Source organism: Pieris napi, chromosome 10 (assembly GCF_905475465.1).
Source record: "Pieris napi chromosome 10, ilPieNapi1.2, whole genome shotgun sequence".
Classification (NCBI taxonomy): Eukaryota; Metazoa; Arthropoda; class Insecta; order Lepidoptera; family Pieridae; genus Pieris; species Pieris napi.
The window spans coordinates 4609734-4632011 of record NC_062243.1 but is presented as its reverse complement, the minus strand read 5'-3'; the positions used below and the strand labels follow the sequence as shown (position 1 = coordinate 4632011).

Sequence of the window (22278 nt, the reverse complement as noted above, 5' to 3'; positions counted from 1 at the left end):
ACAGTTTGGGGATTTTGAGGATCGATAGGGGGGTGTATTCTGAGCATAAATTCCAATTTGAGGGGTTGTACTGAGGTCAGCTCAAGGTCATTTCGATACAAACGCGTTTAATTCGATATCTCGAGAATGGTTAGTGTTGGCGAAAAATTGTAGAAACCTTTTCTTTTCCTAACTAAATTTACTAACTTTTTTATTTGAAACTTTTTTTATAACATTAATATTTTTCAAGTTATTACTCCCGCAAGGCAGAAATTTTACTTTTTTTTCAATTTTTCGTCGTTTTCTCCCCAACCATTTAATTTTATTAAATTTTACCGATCATCGAAGTGTAGATCTTTTAATTATGAACAATTTTGTTCTTAAACTTTTTTCCGTAATGCCAATATCTTCGGAGTTATAGATTACTTTACCGAGCGAAATCCGCGCCACGGTCGCAATATAAAAAGGTCAATCGATTAAGCTATTTAAAAATTAGGTATTTAATATGGGTAAATCCTTGGGTTAATTCTTGGGTTAATTTGGGTAAGAAGTAAATTAAAAATTAAAACTGTTTCACACATTTATTGATAGAAAAATAGGTTATAAAATTCGGAATATTAAGTACCCGAGGTCGATGGAAGTGATTCGTAAATATTCGTGGTCCTGACGGTATCGGGGCATACGTCATCCTCGTCCATTGCGTCAAGATCATCATCGTCGATAACGTTCGCGACATTCGAACAATAGTTTTTTTGGCAATTGGTGCAAATCACTGAGCAAAAGAGGCCGGCCTTTCTGCATTCGCACGCTTTGCCGCATTTGGTTTTGCATTTGCACGCAATCGATCTCAGTAAATTATTAATCTTAATAATGATAATTAATCAGTAATTATTAGCCGATAGCGATGTCATTGAAACCAGCTCCGGATATTTGAGGACGACGTATGCCCCGATACCGTCAGGACCACGAATATTCACGAATCACTTCCATCGACCTCGGGTGCTTAATATTCCGAATTTTATAACCTATTTTTCTATCAATAAATGTGTGAAACAGTTTTAATTGTTAATTTACTTCTTACCCAAATTTACCTAAATTAAGTACCTAGTGGCGCGGATTTCGCTCGGTAAAGTAATCTATAACTCCGAAGGTATTGGCATTACGGAAAAAAGTTTAAGAACAAAATTGTTCATAATTAAAAGATCTATACTTCGATGATCGGTAAAATTTAATAAAATTGAATGGTTGGGGAAAAAATGACGAAAAATTTAAAAAAAAGTAAAATTCCTGCCTTGCGGGAGTAATAACTTGAAAAATATTAATGTTATAAAAAAAAGTTTCAAATAAAAAAGTTAGTAAATTTAGTTAGGAAAAGAAAAGGTTTCTACAATTTTTCGCCTAACACTAACCATTCTCGAGATATCGAATTAAACGCGTTTGTATGGAAATGACCTTGAGCTGACCTCAGTACAACCCCTCAAATTGGAATTTATGCTCAGAATACACCCCCCTATCGATCCTCAAAATCCCCAAACTGTGTTCGCTCATGTTTATTTATTTCGTAATTTGACTGGAGTATGAGTCGTAAAGTCATTTAACAAATGCTGGTGCTTTTAAGCGTTATAGGTACCATCAAATTAAGTGTGTCGTTCTTATTCACTCACGAAACTTAATTAGTGCTTGCATTAAACATTATTATATTAGAAAAAATATGCCTGAATCTCATATTACATTATTCATTATTTTTGTAAACTGTGTGTAAAATGTGACCTCTATTGGATCTTCACAAAACAAAAAATATTAAGAAGAAATGTTTTGGCGTTGGTAATTTTTAATGTTTAATTGCAATATTTAATTTGAAATAGTCGTAACTCACATATATTATTTATTGTTTCATGATTTATGTTTAATCTATAGCAACAAATATTCGAAACAAATTATTTCAGTTAACTTAAACTAGTATACTGTAATACGATTAATGATGCAACAAGCAACTGTTAAATCTTATAAACATATTAACTGCGCAAAACACTGCAATATCAAATAAATCTCTTGTTTTAAGATTACAGACCAAGCCAACCCAAGGATTTTCTAATAAAACATTACTTTAAGATTTATTTTTGAAGTTATACTTCTTTAGGCGCGTTATGAAAAATTGATGAGAGTGAAATTTTACGACGCGCGCGCTACGTGACACAAAATTAACAGAATGAAGTTGCCCACTAAATCGCTCATTAAGGGGAACCTTAAGTTGGCGGGGGGAAATTTATGAGAACTATGCGCATTGATACTGCGCATGCGCAATAACATTTAATTAAGATTTATAAAAAAAAGTTAATTATTATTAAATTACAGGATAATGAAAGCCGAACAATTGTTTATTTTGAACGAACAGTTATTGAATAGTTCTAAACTATTAGAAGAAAAAAAAAATCAAAATATCTATAGTTCGTGCCAAATTGAGGGTCAATTTTTTTATAATTAAAAAAAAAACGAACATAAAATTTTTTTGATAGAACAATGAAGGACAGTTAACGAACAGTTGATAGAGCCAAAAAAAAGTGCAAAAAATTAATTTCCCCCCGCCAACTTAAGGGTACCAACAAAACAGAAATGGAACCTCTGTGAAGGTGATATCAGACGGTTCATTTTTTGTTCATTTTCACCTTTCATTCGGTACATTTCACTCGAAATGAAATGTCTGAACAAAAAATGAAACACGAGTGCCGAATGAATTCATTAGTGAACCGATCCAACAGTGTTGGATATTGGCATCCGGTATATTTCATTCCCACTCCGAATGAACGAGAAATGAACGGTCTGAACACTGAGAGAACGTTCATTCGGATTCAGCCATTTTGTTTCGAGTTCTGTAGCCGACGGACATCACGTTGTCGACGAAGTTATAACTTTTTTTTAACTTTTCTTCAAATTTACTCTCATCCATTCGAAGATGATTACAATATGAATCAGGATCTTCAACGGCTAGTTTTCTCAACAATGTATTGGAAGCTCCTAATAAATTTCTTCTTTCAATCCATGGTCGCACCCACCACCGTCGACGTTTTCTTTGCTTCTTTTTTGTCAACTCTTTGATTAAATGATCACTAATTAAACTAATTCCAAGACGTACGACTTCATTCGATGACATATTTAAAAGAAAGAACAATGAATGTTCATTTCTGTATCATTTCGTCTAAGCCATGTGAACATAGAATGAAAAAAAATGAAGCATTCACTCGAGTGAACAATCATTCGAGTGAACCGTCTGATATCACCTTTAGTGGTGCATGATGGCACGCACGCCGCCTCTGTTCACTGTGTATTTATATATTTTGTAATATTTATCCACATGCTTTGAGTTTCTACATTTAAAACACGTGTTTTCATTTTGTTTTCATTATACAAGTGCGATTTTTATATGTGCGTCTGAATTATAATCAGAAGTTATTTAAATTGAATATTTAAATTAATACTAATTAATATTAAAAAATAATAATAAATATAATATTAATAAATATTTATTTATTTAATTTTTCAAATGTAATGTTTGATTATTTAATTGTAATTAATTATTTGCATGCAATCAAAAACTATTTTTAATAATGCCAAAGAAGTATTACTTCTTACGCGCGTACATAAATACACGCACCCTTTTTTTTACTTTTTAAGTCTTAACTAAGGAAAACATAATAAGGTTACAAAATGTAATAAGTAAGGTGTAGGTACACTAGGCCATATAATTATTTGTAAATTAATAAATAATTTATCACTTTTTGCTTCATGCCGCATTCATAACAAGAACCGGATGAAACTCCGCTAAAATAGCAACTAGAAGGGAAGAAATGTTTGTCCTTAATTTGCTAGGCCAGAATCATAATGTGTAAAAATAAGATAAAACAACATTTGTCGTGATTTATGTTTGTCCTTTATCGATAAAAATAAGATATTGAACGGTAATAATTATTTTTTTAACACAATATTTATTTATAACGTATTGATGGTTAATTTGTAGTATAGCTGTCTGAGTCACTCTTATGTAAATAAGACGTTGACCATTTTATATGCGTGAGATAATATTCTAAGACTTTTTTTTACAAAATAAAATTAAAACATTTAAAGCTATAGGCAATATTTTAAATAAAACCTATAACATAGTATAGGATAGCGGAAGAGTTATCCCATCTAGTTCCTTTCGAAAATTAATTAAAGAGTTTTTTTTTAAATTTTAGTTTTATGGCCTGGTAACGAGACTTTTAAGCCAATTATTGAAGAGAAAAAATAATAATAATACCAATATAATTAATGTTTTCATCAACCCAGTAGGCAGTTATATATTATGCAACATAGATAATATTTGATAACACCCAACGGCTTTTATTTTGAATTTAACCATAGGCAATATTCTAGCTTATCTTAGCTTGTCAGTTTTGATAGTCGGATTCGTGCATTAGCTTTTACAGGCTTTATTTTTCAGGGAAATTAAGTATAATCCTCGGTGTATAGTATTTGCATAACCTTCTTTTATTGTATTTAATTATGTTAAAAAAGTAAAGCATTCTTAAATAAGGCAAGGATTATTATTAATTTATAATTTGTTTTGCACCAGTGATGTGATCATTACAGTAGTTCAGACTGTCCGGATTTGTGTTTATCCCAAATCATCGTGTTTATTGGGTTCTGTTTTACAGTGAGGATGGACATCGATGTAAGTAAAGAGAATATCCAACCTTTGAGAGGTGGAAGGAACGCCTTGCAATTAGGAGCTGCATTACAAGCTCAATCAGATGTTGACGCTCAGAAGCAGCTGCAGCAACAAAAAGAGTAAGTAAAATTAGGCATTTTTCATTCCAATAAAAGCCTAAATATTTGTGTTATTAACATACCCTAATTTAAATAAAATAACTGATTTCTTAAAGTTTTCAGAGCATTGTTTCTTAACAGTAAATTATTAGGAATTGTCAAATAGTTCATGTAATGTCTGATTACTGATACAACTTAAATACAGTGTTAACTCTCTATAACGTTATAATGAGTTACATTTATTTGGTTTAACCCAATACCCTTACATTAATTCCCTCCCTTTAACAAATAAAAATGCTCAGTCTCTTGAAATTCGTTATAAAGACTTGACACTGTAATAATAACAATTTTTGTAGTGAACATGAAGCAGCAATTAGGCAATATCAAGGCCCAGATCCTTTAGACCCTTGGTTCAACTATATCCAATGGGTTGAACAATCTTATCCAAAACACGGCCATGAAGGTCACATGGATAAGTTGATTAAGGATTGCTTACAGTTATTTGAAAGAGAAGAAGCATATTTTCAAGACAGAAGACTAGTTAAGTTGTGGATAAAATATGTAAGCAATAACCATGTTATTTTTTAAGTTCTGAAAATAATATATTTTCATATATTATAACTTCCTTCACATTTTGTAGATTGACTCATTGTCAAATCCAATGGAAATATATCAGAGACTATACAACATGGGCCTTGGTGTTGAATGTTCTGAGTTTTATAGAGCATGGGCTTGCTATTGTGAAGAGTCTGGGGATTTCAAAAAAGCAAATCAAGTGTATATGCTTGGACTGCAAGCCAAAGCCCAGCCTTTAGACGAACTCGAGCAGGCTCATATGTAAGTACACTTGTTTCAAGAAATATCAAGGAGTATAGAAGTAACTTATACTATTTGTAATATTTAAAAGGTAACAAAATAATTTTAAGTTGCTATTATCCAACGAAAATGTACTTACTACAAAGATAAAAATTGTATGGCATTATAGAGTCTCTTGGGCTAATAAAATAATTTTACAGCACTCTGGATAACCAATTTGTAACAATTGTAATACTGACCTTTCCAAAATGTTTTAAACTTTCACATTTAATGTCTCATGTATCAAGACTTTACTTACTTTTGATACCTTGTAATTTTTTTTAGGAATTTCCAGTTATTTTATGCCCAAAGAATGTTGCATGATGATTCACCAACTAAAAGGAAGGCAGCATCTGCACTTGCAGAGACAAGGATGGCTCTCACATCTTTAAAGTCTTTTAAAAGGCGTAATATAGCAGCAGCACCAATACAACGAGTGGGTGACAATATTAAGAGCATAGTACCCGGAACTTTAAGACAACAAGGTCATGACGGAAGGCATCCAACTCAAAATGTCATGGTTAATGTTTATGAGGTTTGTATTCTTGTCTATTATAAAAAAGTAACTGCTATTAAAAAAAATCACTGCTATAGGTTTTGAACTAATAAAGATTACACAATCAGATAAATGTTTTACTGTGTGTAATGAATTTTGCTTTCAGCAAATCTAAATTATCATTTTTATACGTAATGAATAATGCATTTTCTAATATTTAATTAAATTAGATATTTGGATTTGTGATCAAAATTTAATATGCAAAATCATGTTTTTCAAAGTTTGCTATCTTATTGTCTCGATAATTACGTAGATACATAGATTTATTGAAACCTCTATTTATTACATAATATTTCATGTATAAAAGTTAATTAATGCTTAGTATACTGATTAAAATAAAGTAGGGCATGTAATTTATATTATTGTATAAAATGCTCCTAAACAAATTACAGCGTCAGTTAAAGTATATCAAATGTATTATTAACTTGTACTTTCTCAGTTTATTACGTAATCGCGAAGAAATATGACTTTAATTGTGGTGGTTATTGGTTTGTAGACTCAGTTTCCGCACTTGACTCTCACTAGGTCCGTTGTGCGTAAAGTCCTGGCTAACTAAGCCGGCCTAACTCCTTCCAAAAGCACAGAAGCCACCTGGGCACTTCGCAACGACCTCACTGTTCCGAGGATTTCTGCACATTGTTTAGCCACAGCCTCGCAATCCAGGACTTCGTGGGTGACTGATTCCTCTGCGCTGAAACAGCCTCAGCCTCTACAAAAAGATGTTTATTGAGGAGACAATGGCCCGTAATTGTCCCATTGTTTTGGGTTTAGTTCTGTTTAGGTTTAGAAGTAGCGCTGTCATTTGCGGGATAATTAATAAACATTTTGGACTGTCTGCAGTCCAAACTTCGCGACCATCGTTGATGTTGGAGTTCTCCAGATCTTTGGCGAATCCAGGTTCGCACTTGCGAGAAGGGCTAGTTTAGGAGCGGATACGGGCCAGCATGCCTGCTGATGCCTCGTTCCGGAGCCTCTCTTTGCAAGTTCGTCGGCAGCATCATTGCTGAGACGTCCACTGTGTCCCTTTATCCACTGTAGGGTAACTCTGTTGTTTTGCCTCAGGTGCATTGTGATAATGCTAGGCGATAAACCCCATTTAACGCCTAGCATCCTTTTGCATTGTTAAAAGGCGATCGTTGCTTTGTTTAGTTTATGTTCTAGGTATTTGTTCCAAAGCAGTTTGCTGTATTAAATCACACCTAGAGTTTTAGTTCAATGTTGAAGTGTTTTTTTAGTCTGTACGGCCCAAGAACTCTTCGGTTGGTAAATAAGATTAGTTCTGTTTTTGATGGGTGATCTGTCCACCCATCTTAAACAGAACTAATCAGCTTGTGCTCATTGCACCATCTCTCTCCAATTACTTTGAAAGCCCCCGATATCACATAAAATGCTTACAAAGTTCCCCGAGACTAGCAAAGCTATATCATCCACATACACTACTGTGTAGAGGTTGTTTAGCATTAAGTTCTGTAATGAGCTCTTTAACTACTAGATTCCAAAATAGCGGTGAAAGAACATTGTGGGCATAGCTCGTTGTTTTAACATATTGTTGAGTAAGAGTCAATGGTACTCCACATGTTTCAAGTGCTTTGTCTGTCTGCAAGTATTTTGTCAAAAGCATCTTCAATGTCAATAAATGCACCAAGGGTTGACTGCTTTAATTTCAGAGAGTTGCCAATGCGTGATACAACGTTCTGGTGTGGTGATTCTGTTGATTTGCCCGAGCTGTAGCCATGTTGATTTGGATGTAGGATTTTAGATAAGGATACCCGACTTCGTATCTCCAGGTCTCCCAGCCTCGACTTTAGTAGTCATTTGTATAGTTTTTTTCTTGGTTCTGGTTCAGACATACTTCCATAAGATACTTTTTTACATATTATATTTTTGGAAATTACCTATTTGATGCAACATAAAGAATTATCTATTTAAGAGTTATCATCAGATAATTCGTTAGACAATTAGTAATGTCTGTACGTATAAAATTAAAAACCCTATAGTATTTCAGACTGACACTTCGTATGTAATATGTAGAGTAAACAGATATTGTAATGAAATATGTATGTTTATAGTAAATTTTTAGTAACTCCAGTTTTTTTCAAACCTTTTTATATTGAAAATTAATCATCATAAAATTAATCTTATGTTCTCATGGTACGTGTGGAACACTTGGGTGGGTAAATGCTGCAGTGTTCCTTACAGTACGACATAAGTTTACCTGTGTGGGATTCGCTGAAATAGATTAACTCTGTAACTAATAAAAACATTAGGACGCGCCATCGACATCACGTGACGCGGTGCCTGTAAGTGAAGACCCAGGACTCGCCTCTCTGCTTCAAGTAAATAACGTGGAAAATGAAAAAGAAGTTGGAATGTGGACGAACCCTAAGACTAAAATGGTACACTCCAATATTGTGCCCCATCAGCCTCTGCCGTTTACACGTAAGTTTAGTGTGATAAGTATTTATGATAAATTATTTGTATTAAACAGTTCGTTCGTCCTGTCAGCGATAGAAAAAATTGATGGACCTGTTAAATCAACTAATTGAGACAGATGGGTCTTTGACTTCACACTTGGTTTTCTTAAGGTTAATAATTCCTATGGAGAAAAAAATATTTTGAGGTTTAAGTTATTATTATGGAAACACACACAAGTGTGTACAATCAATATCTTACTGTGAGGTACAAGAATAGATTATTACAAATGTTAGTTCATCCTTTGATGACACAAAGTGCTACACAGCCACCAATTACATTTTCTAAATTCTATCTAATGGCAACTTTAAATCTGTTTTGTCATAATAATAAATAGTTATACCGTCTTGTTTATTCAATTTTAATAATTGCCAAACCACACCCCAATAGAATATCTGGAAACGAAGTCAATATACCCAATACAGTAACATAACTCAGGGGATTGTGTTCAAAGTTGTACAGTTCAGATTTTTTTGCAGCATATGAAGACTCAAATGACGAATTGCGGTTGCCGGCAAATTATTTGCCTTACTGCGTGGACGACTTAGTATTCAATGTGCCTCTATGCGTACCTGATCCTTCCGACCCGACTAAAATACCCTGTTATAACAAAGTTGAGGTAAGAATAACATCTGTTCTCATACATACTCAAAATATCTTTTTTTTTTGGACCACAAAATTAGGACAAACACATGATATTAATTGAAATACATACAAAAATATAAAAAGCGGTGCCGTCCCTAAAACATTTGGACACGACCAGAATCTTTATTCAACAAATGTACTTGGTTAAAGTTTTGAGGTTGGGTACGTCAACAGATAAAGATTTTAAATTGATTCTAAATTTACAATTACTATCAGTTTGCAAATCATGGGCGTAGAGAGGGGAAGAAGAACTGGCAAGAAACTCTCCGCCACTCTTTTTAATGGCCAAGTTTTGGGTCATACAAATTGTTGAAACTGGAGCTACATCCCAAGAATATTTTAAATAATCGTCAAATTTATAAAAAGCTTTATTGATTAATTTACGTTTAACGAGTTTTTGAGAATGATAATTCTCTAATTTCGCTTGAGTTTGTTGTAAAAACTAAAACAATTTCCATATAAGGAGTGGTTTATCTTCTGGAGCCTGGTTGGTCGTACGCTTTAATTAGTTCTGTTTCGAGTATTAAGGCCGATTTACATTATCTTAATGTTTAGGAGAGTGCTTTAGGATAGTACTTTAGTTGAAACATGTAAACGCTACTTGCTTTAGTAAACGCTACGCTAAAGAACTTGCCTTTCAAGTTGTACTAAAGCACTCTCCTAAACACTAAGATAATGTAAATCGGCCCTTATACTGGTAAAACTCACCATTTGCCTTAAAATCGTTTAAATTTTGTTTCTACATACAACAAGGCTTCAAAAATGTATTGACCAGATAGTGTCATAATATTTAATACCTTAAACATATTTCGTAATAATTATTTCCATAATTATAGTAATAATACATTTTTAGGTCATGAAAGTGATACATAAGATGGATGGGTTACAAAAGATGACTAAATATAATAAAAATAATATTATGTCAACACTTATAATTATTATATGTATGTCAAAAACCTATAACTTAAGATTTCCCTTATTACCATACGAATGTATAATCCTAAATTAGACCAATCTATTTTCTTGTTATTTATTTGCAAAGTTATACATTACAGGTGTATGTAGGTGATAAGGAATATAGTTTAGAAGAAATTAGATCGAGAAAATACGATTTAGAGAAAAAAATCCGACCTGTTCAAGAAGTTGAAGAAAGACAAAACGCACATACAAACGAGACGTTTATGCAATGTAGTGCCTTGGAGACATTAGCGAATTGCGCTTTGGATAGTGAACATGACCATATGTCCCAGCTAATGCCCCTACAGATACCTTCTCTTCAGAATGTTAAAGTCAACTCCATACATTCACCCGGAGAGCCTAAAGTACTAGTCAACCTCGATTCAAAGGAACTAAGTAATCATGAAAGTAAAAAGGATGAAAAATACGATAAAGATAATCAAATGGATGAGGCGGGGTACAATGGTACAAATTACCCCAAAAACAATTTGATGGAAGAGTTCAATAGGAGTCTAATGGGAAATTTATTGGGAGATTCGGTGACAGTGAACACGAAAGAAGCGAGATGGGAATTGAGGAACATCTTCAATGATAATAATGGTATGTTTGAATTTTTATCGCTACTTTAGTACTTGTCTGTACTATATCGAGAAATTTATGTAATGGATAAACTCAGAAACATTCGTATTTTATACAACTTTGTATTTCTTTAAAAGTGACAAAAAAATTAAACTTGAGAACAGATCTTAAAACTAGAATTGACATTTTAAGAAATTGTCTGTTACGTTGACTTTAAAGTTATATTTGTTTTAAAGTTGTAGAACAATCGATGGTCCAACCAGTGGAAGAACAATTTGAAGTTCCAAAATTCGATATACACGAAGACAGATCCATAACTATGGCATTGAATACTAAAAAGAATTACGATGTAAATGATTCTCCAGATTTGCCAAATGACAAGGAAAATGATAAAAAATTTGCACCTCCTACACCCAGTGTGCCTCAGGTAAAATTAATTAACATAATTAAAAATGAGAATTTTAACGGTTTAGAAAAACTCCTAAGTATATAATTCCGACCATATGTAATAATGTGGATAAGTTGCCTAGAATTCTCTTTAATTTTAATTATTACATTAGGTTCAGGCAGATGAAGTATGTTTATATCTGTAGAAAAGACAGTATAATACCCAATTAAAGATAAAAAAAATGTTTGTCTATTTTTTTGTGCAAATCAGCAAATTTAAGCTGTTTAATATATCAAACATCTCAATAGCTTTTTGGTTAAACAAAGTTATTTGTTCCGATGATCCATCTCCAGTGGAACTAATTTATGGGTTTTATAACTAAAATAAACTTACTCGAGGCTTTCGAAAGACAAACATTAAAAAAAAATCTTATAAAAGTTTAAATTTATCTAAAACTAAAATGTTTTTCCCATTCCCCCACCAAACGGTATTTATAATTCCTTTACGTATGATTCAAAATTAATACCATTTATGGGTACGTATTACTCCAGTAAGTTCAGAGGGCCAAAACCATATTATAATTGTTGCCGGTGGTAAAAAGTAAAATAGTCCACTGATGAAAAAAAAAGTCCGAAAAAGAAAAATAAACTCAATTACATAAATCTTATTAGTATTTCATATGTCCTTATTCTTGTTATTATGTTATGTTTTTATCACAAAAACAATAATAAGCCTACAACAATGTTATGAGTAGTTAGCCCATGACCGTATCAATGTAGATGTCATTTTAATAATTATTCAACATATAATTAGAATACTTCAGTAAACTAAATTTAATTTGCTAAAAAAAAATTTGTTCTCTAAAAGGAGTTTTCAAGTATGCTCTGCGCGGGCCGGACAAAATCTGTCCGTGGGCCTGATGTGGCCCTCGGGCCGTAGTTTGGAAACCCCTGGTCTAGATGAAGAGCGATGGCTCCTGTGTGTCAAAATGCAAAACTTTGTTACGGTAGTCATACTTAGCTCTAAGTGGCTACTTTCCTTATTTTTGGAACGAAGTTCCTTATCGCGCGTTGTGAAAGGGGGCTAGACGGAAAAAATTCTTACGAAAAGTTGTCACGACACTTTTTTGCTATTTGCTATTGTAATACACCGGTTCTCGTCCGATCACCGAAGTTAAGCAACGTCGGGCGAGGTCAGTACTTGGATGGGTGACCGCCTGGGAACACCTCGTGATGTTGGCTTTTTTTTTTCGTCGTAAGATTGGTGTCGAGAAAATCTATCATACTGTTATGATACCAATTAACATATAAATTAATCGAAAGGAATTTCGTTCCATCCGGGTGTCCCTTGACACCTCTAAAGTTTTTATTCTGACAATATACAGACCAACAGTTGTGTATTGATGTATGTGTGTGAATGTTATGTTAATAGTGTTATTTCAATAACTGGGGCTTTATAGGCTAACAAAACCGCATACTATGAAGAACCGTCTTGCACCCAAGTGTTCAATTTCAATGTGAAAATGGCGAGTACGCCCAACATGTCTCAGTTCAAAAAACCTACCAGTTGCATAGATGCAAGCAAATTTTCCATGACGAAGTTTAATATTGACGAAAGTGCTATGGACCAAGATCACGTGAAAAGGGAAGAGTTGAAACCGGATCAGCATTTGACAGTTGATAACCAAGGGGTTGGTTTATCAGTTATTATGGAAGCTACGCGGGAATATAACAGGTAAGAGAAGACGAGAAATAAGTGTCCTATTATTATTAGTCAAAGTTAAGTCAAGTCAAAAATCAATAGGTAACACAATGTACACTTATGAACGTCAAAAAAGAAATATACATTCAAACTCAAATCTTTATTGCATTCCTTATGTACATAATTTATTACAATAATGAATAAGGACCTTGGCTAGGCACAGCAATGGTGTGAGAGGGCATGCTTTATTATAGTTCATTATATTCTTATACATTCTTATTCTTATAAAATACATTATTTATTTGGTATATTTACTTTTACGTTGCGAAAATGTACTAAACATTATTAATAAACTTAACTTTTATAAAGAAATTAAAATCTATCAGTGAGATACTCTGTAAAAATTACAGATTTAAATGCTTCTAATTTTACATTTACTGCCAGTTCTCAAATCAAGGGCGTAGAACGGATGAGAAGAACTGGCAATAAACTCTCCGCCACTCTTTAATCGCCAAGTTTTTTATTTGACATAACGTTTGTAATGAGCTGCAACAAAATACACAGAACAACTTGGTGATGTATTTTATCAGGTGTTTATTGTGCTATACAATCTTATTAGTGAATTTGATACGGCAAAGTACTGTAGGCATACAAATTTTAGAACAGTAGTGGGTTGAGTTTGCTGACTCGTGTTGTGCATTCAAATCAAAGGTGTGCACTGTGCAGCAATTGATTTTTTTATTTGATGATGATGTGACCTAAAAATCGTCGCGTCGCATAAAAAGCTTGATTAAAAGCTTCCTTTAAAAGAAAAAATAAACCAATGGCGCCTACAACCTCTTTAGGTCTTGGCCTCAGATTTCTGAATCTGTTTCATGATCATTTTTAAATCTAATAGGCAAGTAGCCTCCAGTGCTTGACACAAGCCGTCGACTTTTTAAGTCTAAGACATGTCGTTTTCCTTCACCGTTCGAGCAAATGTTAAATGCGCACATAAAAAGAAAGTCCGGAGTCGAACCTACGACCTCAGGTATGATAGTCGCACGCTCAAGCCACTAGGCCGACACTGCTCTACCTTCCTTTAAACAAATTAAATTTAGTTCATTTGAAGTCAAGACAAACATGTGTAATGTAAATGACGTTTTAAATTTCAGCTTTGAATGATTCTGTTAGATAGTTTATGTTCTTTATCGTAATTTTCAGCAAATCTGGATCAAGCTCATCTGGGCAATCTACAAGAGGAAACTTTACCGGTTACACAACCAACTATGACTCAATGTACAATAATGACCCTATGCAGCATAACAGCAAACGCGCATCTTTAGCTTCACAAGCCAGATTGCCCAACGGACAATTCAGAAGTGCTCCCCAAAAACCCCAGGAAAAGCAAACTACAGTGCCTTACCATACACAAGAACAACAGTATCAAAAACAAGTACAAACTCAGTACAATGGATATAATTCACAAACATCTATGCAATACCCACAAAACTACAGCTATCAACACCAACAAGCTTATAATAGCCAAGTTATCAATCAGCCACAGATACAAGGCTATGGAAGTCCCGTATATCACAGTCCTCAGCATCCTGGTATGCAAAGTCCTCACGATGTCAATGCCGCACAGTCTGTTCCTCCCGGATTCCAAAGCCCCACATATTCCAACCAGGGCTATAGAAGCCCGGGTCACGCTATGATGAGTCCCCAAAACCCTTATCCTGGCCGCCAGGACTTTTATCCAAATCAACCCGAAAGGCAGAGTTATCCAACTCAACAAGCCATATATCAAAGCCCAACTCAGCAACCTCAGTATCAAAACCCTCAGTATTATCAAAGACCTAGTCAACTTCCTCAGAGCCAAGCGTATAGCCAAAACTACATGCACTCTCAATATAGTACGGCTAATATGTACTCTAATACCAATCAAACGAATAGTCCCAATTATAGTACTGTCCAAAGTCCATATCGACAGCCTCCTAAACATGCGGAAAATCAAAGTTTCGGCATGCAAAACCAATCTTTTCAAATATACCAAAGCCCCCAGCAATCACAACATAACTATAGAAATACCTCCGGCCATAACCATTCTCAGGTTCCCTATGATGTGCAAATGAGACATGATAATAGTTCGGCAAATGCTGACGAAAGTGGCAAAAATAAAAGTCAACCTCCAAATAAGTGTCCGACAACATCGAGAAACGTCAAGCAAGAACAACCAAACGCTAAGATCGAACAAAAGTCCCCTGAAGCCGGGTTCTCTAATCAGTTTCTCAACTTCATTACAAATAGAAATGAACCCAAAGATAATGCTAATACTCCTAAATTTACTAATAGTCCAAGTATTTCGCAAAAGATGCATAAAAACCTCTATGTGTCGAGTCCAGAACAAGCTCAAATACCACCTTCTTCTGGTCTATCCGACTCCGACAGTAAAGACGGGATGACTGCGCAATCGGCTACTCCTATACAATCTGCGAAAATTTCACATATGGTTGACAAAAGTAAAGATGTCTCCAAACGTCAGCTGGACTTCGAACATCGTGTAGACATTCATTCTGAAGACAGCAGAGATTCTGTTAACAAAGATGGCCGATACGTCGGGTCACGGCATTCTGATTATGGAATGGATGTTGATAGCGAAAATAGTATGGACTGCACTGCTTATAAATCTAATCATTCCATATCTATGGTATCTACATCCGACATACCTCGACCGGCTGACATTGAATTTCCTAAAATAATTGATCCATTTAATAAGAAAATCTTGTCAACATTGCTCGAATATGTGAAATTCCCAAACAAAACCCATGCCGAAGGTTATAATGAAGTAAGGTCTATACCTAAACTTCAGTTAGCGACTTTAGTAACTGTCGGTGGAAGCAAGTTTTCCATAGAAAAACAGTTGGGAAAAGGGAATTACGGCGCAGTATTCCTATGCCTAGATATCAACAGTAACAAATCGGTTGCCGTGAAATATCAGAAACCAAGCCGGCCCTGGGAATTCTATATTTGCCAAGAAATAAAGGCTAGAATAAAAAATCCATTCATGGTAAGTAAAAATTATATTAACAACTAGCTGATCCGGCAAACGTCGTTATGCCATGTTTATCATTTATAATAAAAATAGGGGTTGATCGTAGAGGGGTGAAAATTAGGGGTTGTATGTATTTTTTTAATGCTGTATCATAAAAAAATAGAAATTAAAAATTTTGTATAAAAAATAAAAATTTAGGGGTGGACTACCCCTAACATTTAGGGGGATGAAAAATAGATGTTGGCCGATTCTCATAGATACCGGATAAGCACAAAAAATTTCATCTAAATCGGTCAAGCCGTTTCGGAGGAGTATGGCAACGAAAACTGTGACACGAGAATTTTATATATTAGATTTCTAGTATTATAAACTATTATAAACCTATTTTCCGGCTGTCAAAACACGCACACGTAATAGTAGTCGCTCCAGACGAAAACTCAACAAAAATACAGAAAAACTAGGAAAAACGTAGTGTACTATCACAAAATAGGTTAAAAGTAATAGTGGCATTTCTTTTAAATATAAAACATTGTGTGAAGTGACGCATTAAACATTAAGATCTTGTGTTAAACTCGTGAAACTTTGAAGGTTATTTGAACCGACATAATACTTTGACAATCATTATTAGTTAAAGTGATACTATTGATAGAGTGATATACACCAAATTGTTCCCATAATTAAAAAGTACAAGCTACCAACGACTAAGTTCCGATTCGTGATCGTAAAGAATGGATCATAATCTTATAGCACTTTTTGATGACATGAAGATAGAAATGCAAAAACAATCGAATTTAATTATGCAAAAAATGGAGGAGAAACTAAACCCTTTAGTAAAAGCAATAACAGACTTGAAATCCGAAAACAAGAACCTACGCGAGAAAATTGATAATTTAGAGCGCGAAAACCGTAAAAATAATATTATAGCCTTTGGATTTAAAGAGGAAGAGATTTCAAAACAAAATCTAATAGAAATAGTCACTGAAATGATTCGATCAAAAATAAATATAGATATCGACCATAACGACATCAATAATATATACCGCCTAGGAAAAAAGGGGGTAGATAATGAAAAACCAAGACCTGTTATCATCTCTCTTTCACATGCTTGGAAAAAAGAACAAATCATGAGAAATAAGAAAAAGCTGCCCGGAATCTATTTAAATGAAGACTATCCTAAAAATGTACTAACTAAAAGAAGGGAACTCCAACAACAGTTGATAGAAGAAAGACAGAAGGGAAAGTATGCAGTATTGAAATATGACAAACTCATCATACGGGATAGCATACAAACAAAAGAGAAACGCAAACGCGAGCATTCTATGTCAATTTCACCACCAAAATACGCCCAAAAGAGCAATTGGCAACCCACAGCAACAACAAAAGCAAGCAGGTCAAACGCCTTTGACATGATGCGAGGAAGAAGTAACTCTCTCACCACCCCTACCCCCACATCAAAACAAACATAGGAACTCGACAGCCGGATAAACAAAGAACATAAAAATATAAGTAAAACATTTAGAAAAACATTCCCCAATCCGGCTGGTCCCCGTGGGGAATCAGACCAAAACCCTCTAGCAACAAACAAAAAACAAACAAGAGTGTTGAAAATTGGAACTTACAACGTGAGAACTTTAGCATCAACAGAAAAATTGATAGAACTTGTGCACTCATTGAAAAATATTCAAATAGATGTATTAGGATTAGCAGAAGTCAGAAAAATGGGATCTAATATAGAAGAACATCATGAACACATCCTCTGTTACATGGGAAACACACCTGGATTATATGGAGTTGGGTTTCTTATCAGTCGAAAACACAAAGCCAACATTATCGAGTTCACTGGTATATCTGAACGGGTAGCCCTGCTGCGCATGAAATTTGGAGAACACTGCATATCACTCATCCAAGTCTACGCACCAACCGAAGAAGCAGATGAAATTGAAATCAACAAATTCTATGAAGAACTTGAAAAAGCCCATGAAACACCTGACAAAAATGTATTGATTTTAGGAGATTTCAATGCTAAGATTGGTCAACCCAAACATAAAGAAAATCTTATACTAGGCAATTATGGTTATGGCAAGCGTAACCAGAGAGGTGAAAGACTAATCCAATATGCCTTTGAACACAAGCTCTGTATAATGAACACTTACTTTAAGAAAAAACTTAGTCGTAGATGGACCTGGATTTCGCCTAATGGACAAACAAAAAATGAAATAGATTTTATAATGAGTAATCACCCCAAGTGCATAATAAACATGGAAATTATAAATAAAATAGATTTTCCATCTGACCATCGATTAGTCAGAGCCTCTGTAATACTGACAACACCAACTTTATCAAGAAAGAAATTTGTAATGTTACCAAAATCTCCTGAAACCGACAATGAAAAATCAGAGTATTTGAAGAACCTAAGTGATAATATTAATACCCGCCTTAAAGAGAGATATAATAATAATGATGTTCAAACTTACTATGACGCCCTAGAATTAATAATTAAACAAAGCCTAAAAATAGATAAAGACCACAAAACAAATAAAATAATTAGCAAATCTACTCAAAAACTAATAAATGAACGCTCAATTTTAATCAAACAAAAAATTAAAAACAAGGAAGATAAGATCAAACTTAAGAATTTATTCAAAGCAACAAATAAAGCCATAAGAAAAGATTATAAAAACCACAGAAAACATATTTTAGAAAAAAACCTAAAGCAATATCGAAGTACGAAGAGGGGGCTTAAGGAGCTAAACACACACAAAAATTGGATAACAAAACTAGAAAATGGACACAGAGAAATGAAAACTAGAAAAGGAATCATGGAGTGTGCTACTGAATTCTATAGAAACCTCTACGAACATCAGGATGACAGAGCAGTTGGCCCAACCACCAAGAATTCGGAGGAAATACTACAAGCCATTGATGAACAAGACGTACATAAATATATTTGCAAACTAAAACCTGACAAAAGTCCAGGACCTGACTATATAACTAATGAGGCCATAAAAATCGGAGCACCAATACTAACTAGTATCATAACAAAATTATTTAACATGGTGCTGGAACAAGGCTATGTCCCTACACAGTGGTGCCACTCAGACATTGTGTTACTATACAAAAAAGGAAACCCGTTGGATATTGGTAACTATAGACCAATTAGTTTGATACCTACCATCTATAAGCTATTCTCATCAGTCCTACTTAGTCGAATAACAACAACAATTGATAACAACCAACCAATGGAGCAGGCAGGATTTCGTTCAGGTTTCTCAACTGTGGACCACATCCATGCTTTAGAACAACTTATAGAGAAATATAAGGAATTCAATAGACCACTCTATATAGCTTTTGTGGACTATTCCAAAGCGTTCGACAGCATAACACACACATCTATATGGCAGACATTGGAAAAAAATAAAGTGGAAGATAGATATATACAAATCATTAAAGACCTATATTCTAAAAGCACAAGTAGAATAAAACTAGAAACGAAAGGTGCAGAGTTTCCCATTAGACGGGGCGTAAGACAGGGTGATCCTCTGTCCCCAAAACTATTTATAGCAGTCCTAGAAAATGTCTTTCAAAATATTGATTGGGGAAGCAGGGGCATACCGTTAATAAATCAGCACCTAACACATCTCAGATTCGCAGATGACATAGCTGTTTTTAGTGAAACTGCATCAGCGCTGGAAAAAATGCTGCAAATCCTGGATGTGGAAAGTAAAAAAGTAGGTCTGAATATGAACCCCAACAAAACTAAAATCATGTCAAATAGCCTGTACAAACCTATAAAAGTAAATGACAAAATAATAGAGTATGTAGAGTCATATATCTATCTAGGGAAGCAGGTATCGTTTGACACCACCAACAATGACAAGGAAATTTGCAGGAGAATAAACATTACCTGGAACAGGTACTGGTCACATAAGGAGATTCTGAAAGGAAATTATAGTTCAGAATACAAAAAGATTGTAATGGACACTTGCCTACTACCATGCTTAACATATGCATGCCAAACATGGGTATTTGATAGCAAAACCAAAAGTAAAGTAAGGTCATGTCAGAGAGCAATGGAGCGCAGTATGCTAAAATTAAAAAGGATGCACAAAATCAGACACGAAACAATAAGAGAAAGAACTAGAATTACAGATGCCTTAAAGCATGCACTGAAGCTAAAATGGAAATGGGCAGGACATATATCTCGCTTGAAAGATGATAGATGGACACTTACAGCTACCAAATGGCTAGGTCCAAGGGGAAAAAGGAGAGTTGGCAGACCTCAGAAACGCTGGGTCGATGACATTGTCCATGTTGCCGGAAAAGAATGGATGATCAGGGGTCAGGACAGAGAGGACTGGAAGCGGCTAGAGGAGGCCTATACCCAAGATAGGGATCCATACCTAGGAAAATAAAATATGGTACTAATAATACTAACATTTATTTCAATATTAAATTACTAAATAATATTACATATACTGTATTACTAACCACATTAACACAAAATCTTTTAGTTTAGTTGTATTAGCATGTAATGTAAATGGTATGGAATGAAATAAAGGCTTTATTATTATTATTATTATTATATTATTATTATAAACTTCTGCCAGAAGTTTATTATTTCAAGTCAGATTTTGATGCTGATTTTTCCATATCAAATGATTAGTGAATGGATAAACATCACATTATGTATTTCATATTTATAAAACAAATTATATCTTATTAAAATTCTGTGTTTTTCCAGCTTCCAGGTTACATGGATATTAGCACAGCATTTCTTGGTGATAATGCAAGTTTGTTTGTATCTGAATATTCTAAATATGGATCCTTACTAGATGTGGCTAATAAAGTTCGCGTAGCTACCTCAAAATGTATTAATGAGCTTATAGTTATATTATTTACGGCTGAAATGTTATCTATAGTACATTATCTTCACAAGGCGCAGATTATACATGCTGATATTAAGCCAGACAACTTTCTGTTAATGAAAATGTAAGTATTTGTTCAAATTAAAGTTTGAAGTTGAAGATGACAAAAAATTAAGTTGAGCATGACGTACAGACCCGAGCGGTAACGCAAGTTCGGCTCTGTACATCGAGAGCAAACAACGTTACATTTATACAAACCACAGTAGTTTTCTAATGTAACATATCATGATTTTATATTATTCTGTAAAAGAAATAAATAAAAATATGTTATATGATATAAAACTCATAAGTTTGGAATTCATGAATTTAAAAATGTATGTCCAATTCAATAAATATCTCTAATCTATATATTGAATTGAAATTTTACATAACATCTATATTTTATTTGCAGACCCACTCAAGAATGGCGAACTCCATCACTGCAGTTGATAGATTTTGGATGTGCAATAGATATGTCTCTTTTCCCAGAGGAGACAACATTTAGAGAGGTCAGTTAATTTTAAGATATTTGCTCTGAAGTCTAAAAGATATGACATGTATATTGTATAAGCGCCACATACTGTTTGCCAAAATGTTATGCTGTCTCTTTCTTTTATTTGCTAGATAATCTAAGACATATTTACAGGTTATCGCAACAGAAGGCTTCACTTGTACTGAAATGAGAGAAGGAAAACCATGGACATATCAAACTGATTTGTACTGTCTAGCTGGCACTATACATGTTATACTAATGGGTAGCTACATGAAGGTGGCTAATCGTCTTGGGCAGTGGAATATTGATAAAAAATTACCAAGGTTAGTGCATAAACATAAAAATAAAGTCAACATTTGAAGAACAACTATCCATATAGTTATTAATATCAATGGGATATATTTGAATGATTGTAGTACTTTATAATTTAGATCATCCAACATTAATATTTTGTAAATTAGATTTAATATGTTTAAATAATTTTCAGGTACATGAAAGTAAGTTTATGGGATAAGATATTTACAACGCTACTCAATGTGCCTGATTGTAATAACCTACCAGATCTAATGGATCTTAAAGAGAACATCTTGAATGAAATAGACAATGTGAGCTATCATCTTCGCACCTTTGCTAATGTGCTTAAGTCAAGGTAAAACAAAGTAGGATATAAAATTGTATTTATTGCATTTAGGAGTAACAATTGTAAATCTATATAAAAACATTATGTTCAATTAATTCCATGTGGAAATTGCAAGATCTATATATTATATAAACTGTTTCTATCAAAAGCAATAAGGTGAGAATCTAAAGTAAAAATTTGTTTGTTGTTTAGTTAAATGTGATATCTTATTTTGTCTTTGTTAATGTATATGGATAAAATATTGGCTTAGCTCTTGATAGCTGATTGTTGAA

At 33.9% G+C, this 22278-nt stretch overlaps 1 protein-coding gene across 1 annotated transcript; it reads left to right on the top strand.

Annotated features, from left to right (window-relative positions):
* The first annotated feature begins 4397 nt into the window (after positions 1–4397).
* LOC125053400 (mitotic checkpoint serine/threonine-protein kinase BUB1 beta) lies at positions 4398–22241 on the top strand. The gene is made up of 15 exons (XM_047654748.1): positions 4398–4549; positions 4671–4803; positions 5139–5343; positions 5423–5619; positions 5923–6172; positions 8461–8632; positions 9145–9284; positions 10366–10867; positions 11083–11273; positions 12694–12968; positions 14139–15984; positions 20711–20958; positions 21286–21382; positions 21520–21689; positions 21854–22241. The coding sequence occupies exons 2-15, from the start codon at positions 4676–4678 to the stop codon at positions 22017–22019; spliced, it is 4587 nt and encodes a 1528-aa protein (XP_047510704.1). The 5' UTR covers positions 4398–4549; positions 4671–4675; the 3' UTR covers positions 22020–22241.
* Positions 22242–22278: the final 37 nt, after the last annotated feature.

Coding starts and splice junctions, on each gene's coding strand:
- LOC125053400 (XM_047654748.1), top strand. CDS start 4,676: ATGGACATCGATGTAAGTAAAGAGAATATCCAACCTTTGAGAGGTGGA. Junction 4,804..5,138: donor CAGCTGCAGCAACAAAAAGA/GTAAGTAAAATT, acceptor CAATTTTTGTAG/TGAACATGAAGCAGCAATTA. Junction 5,620..5,922: donor GAACTCGAGCAGGCTCATAT/GTAAGTACACTT, acceptor AATTTTTTTTAG/GAATTTCCAGTTATTTTATG.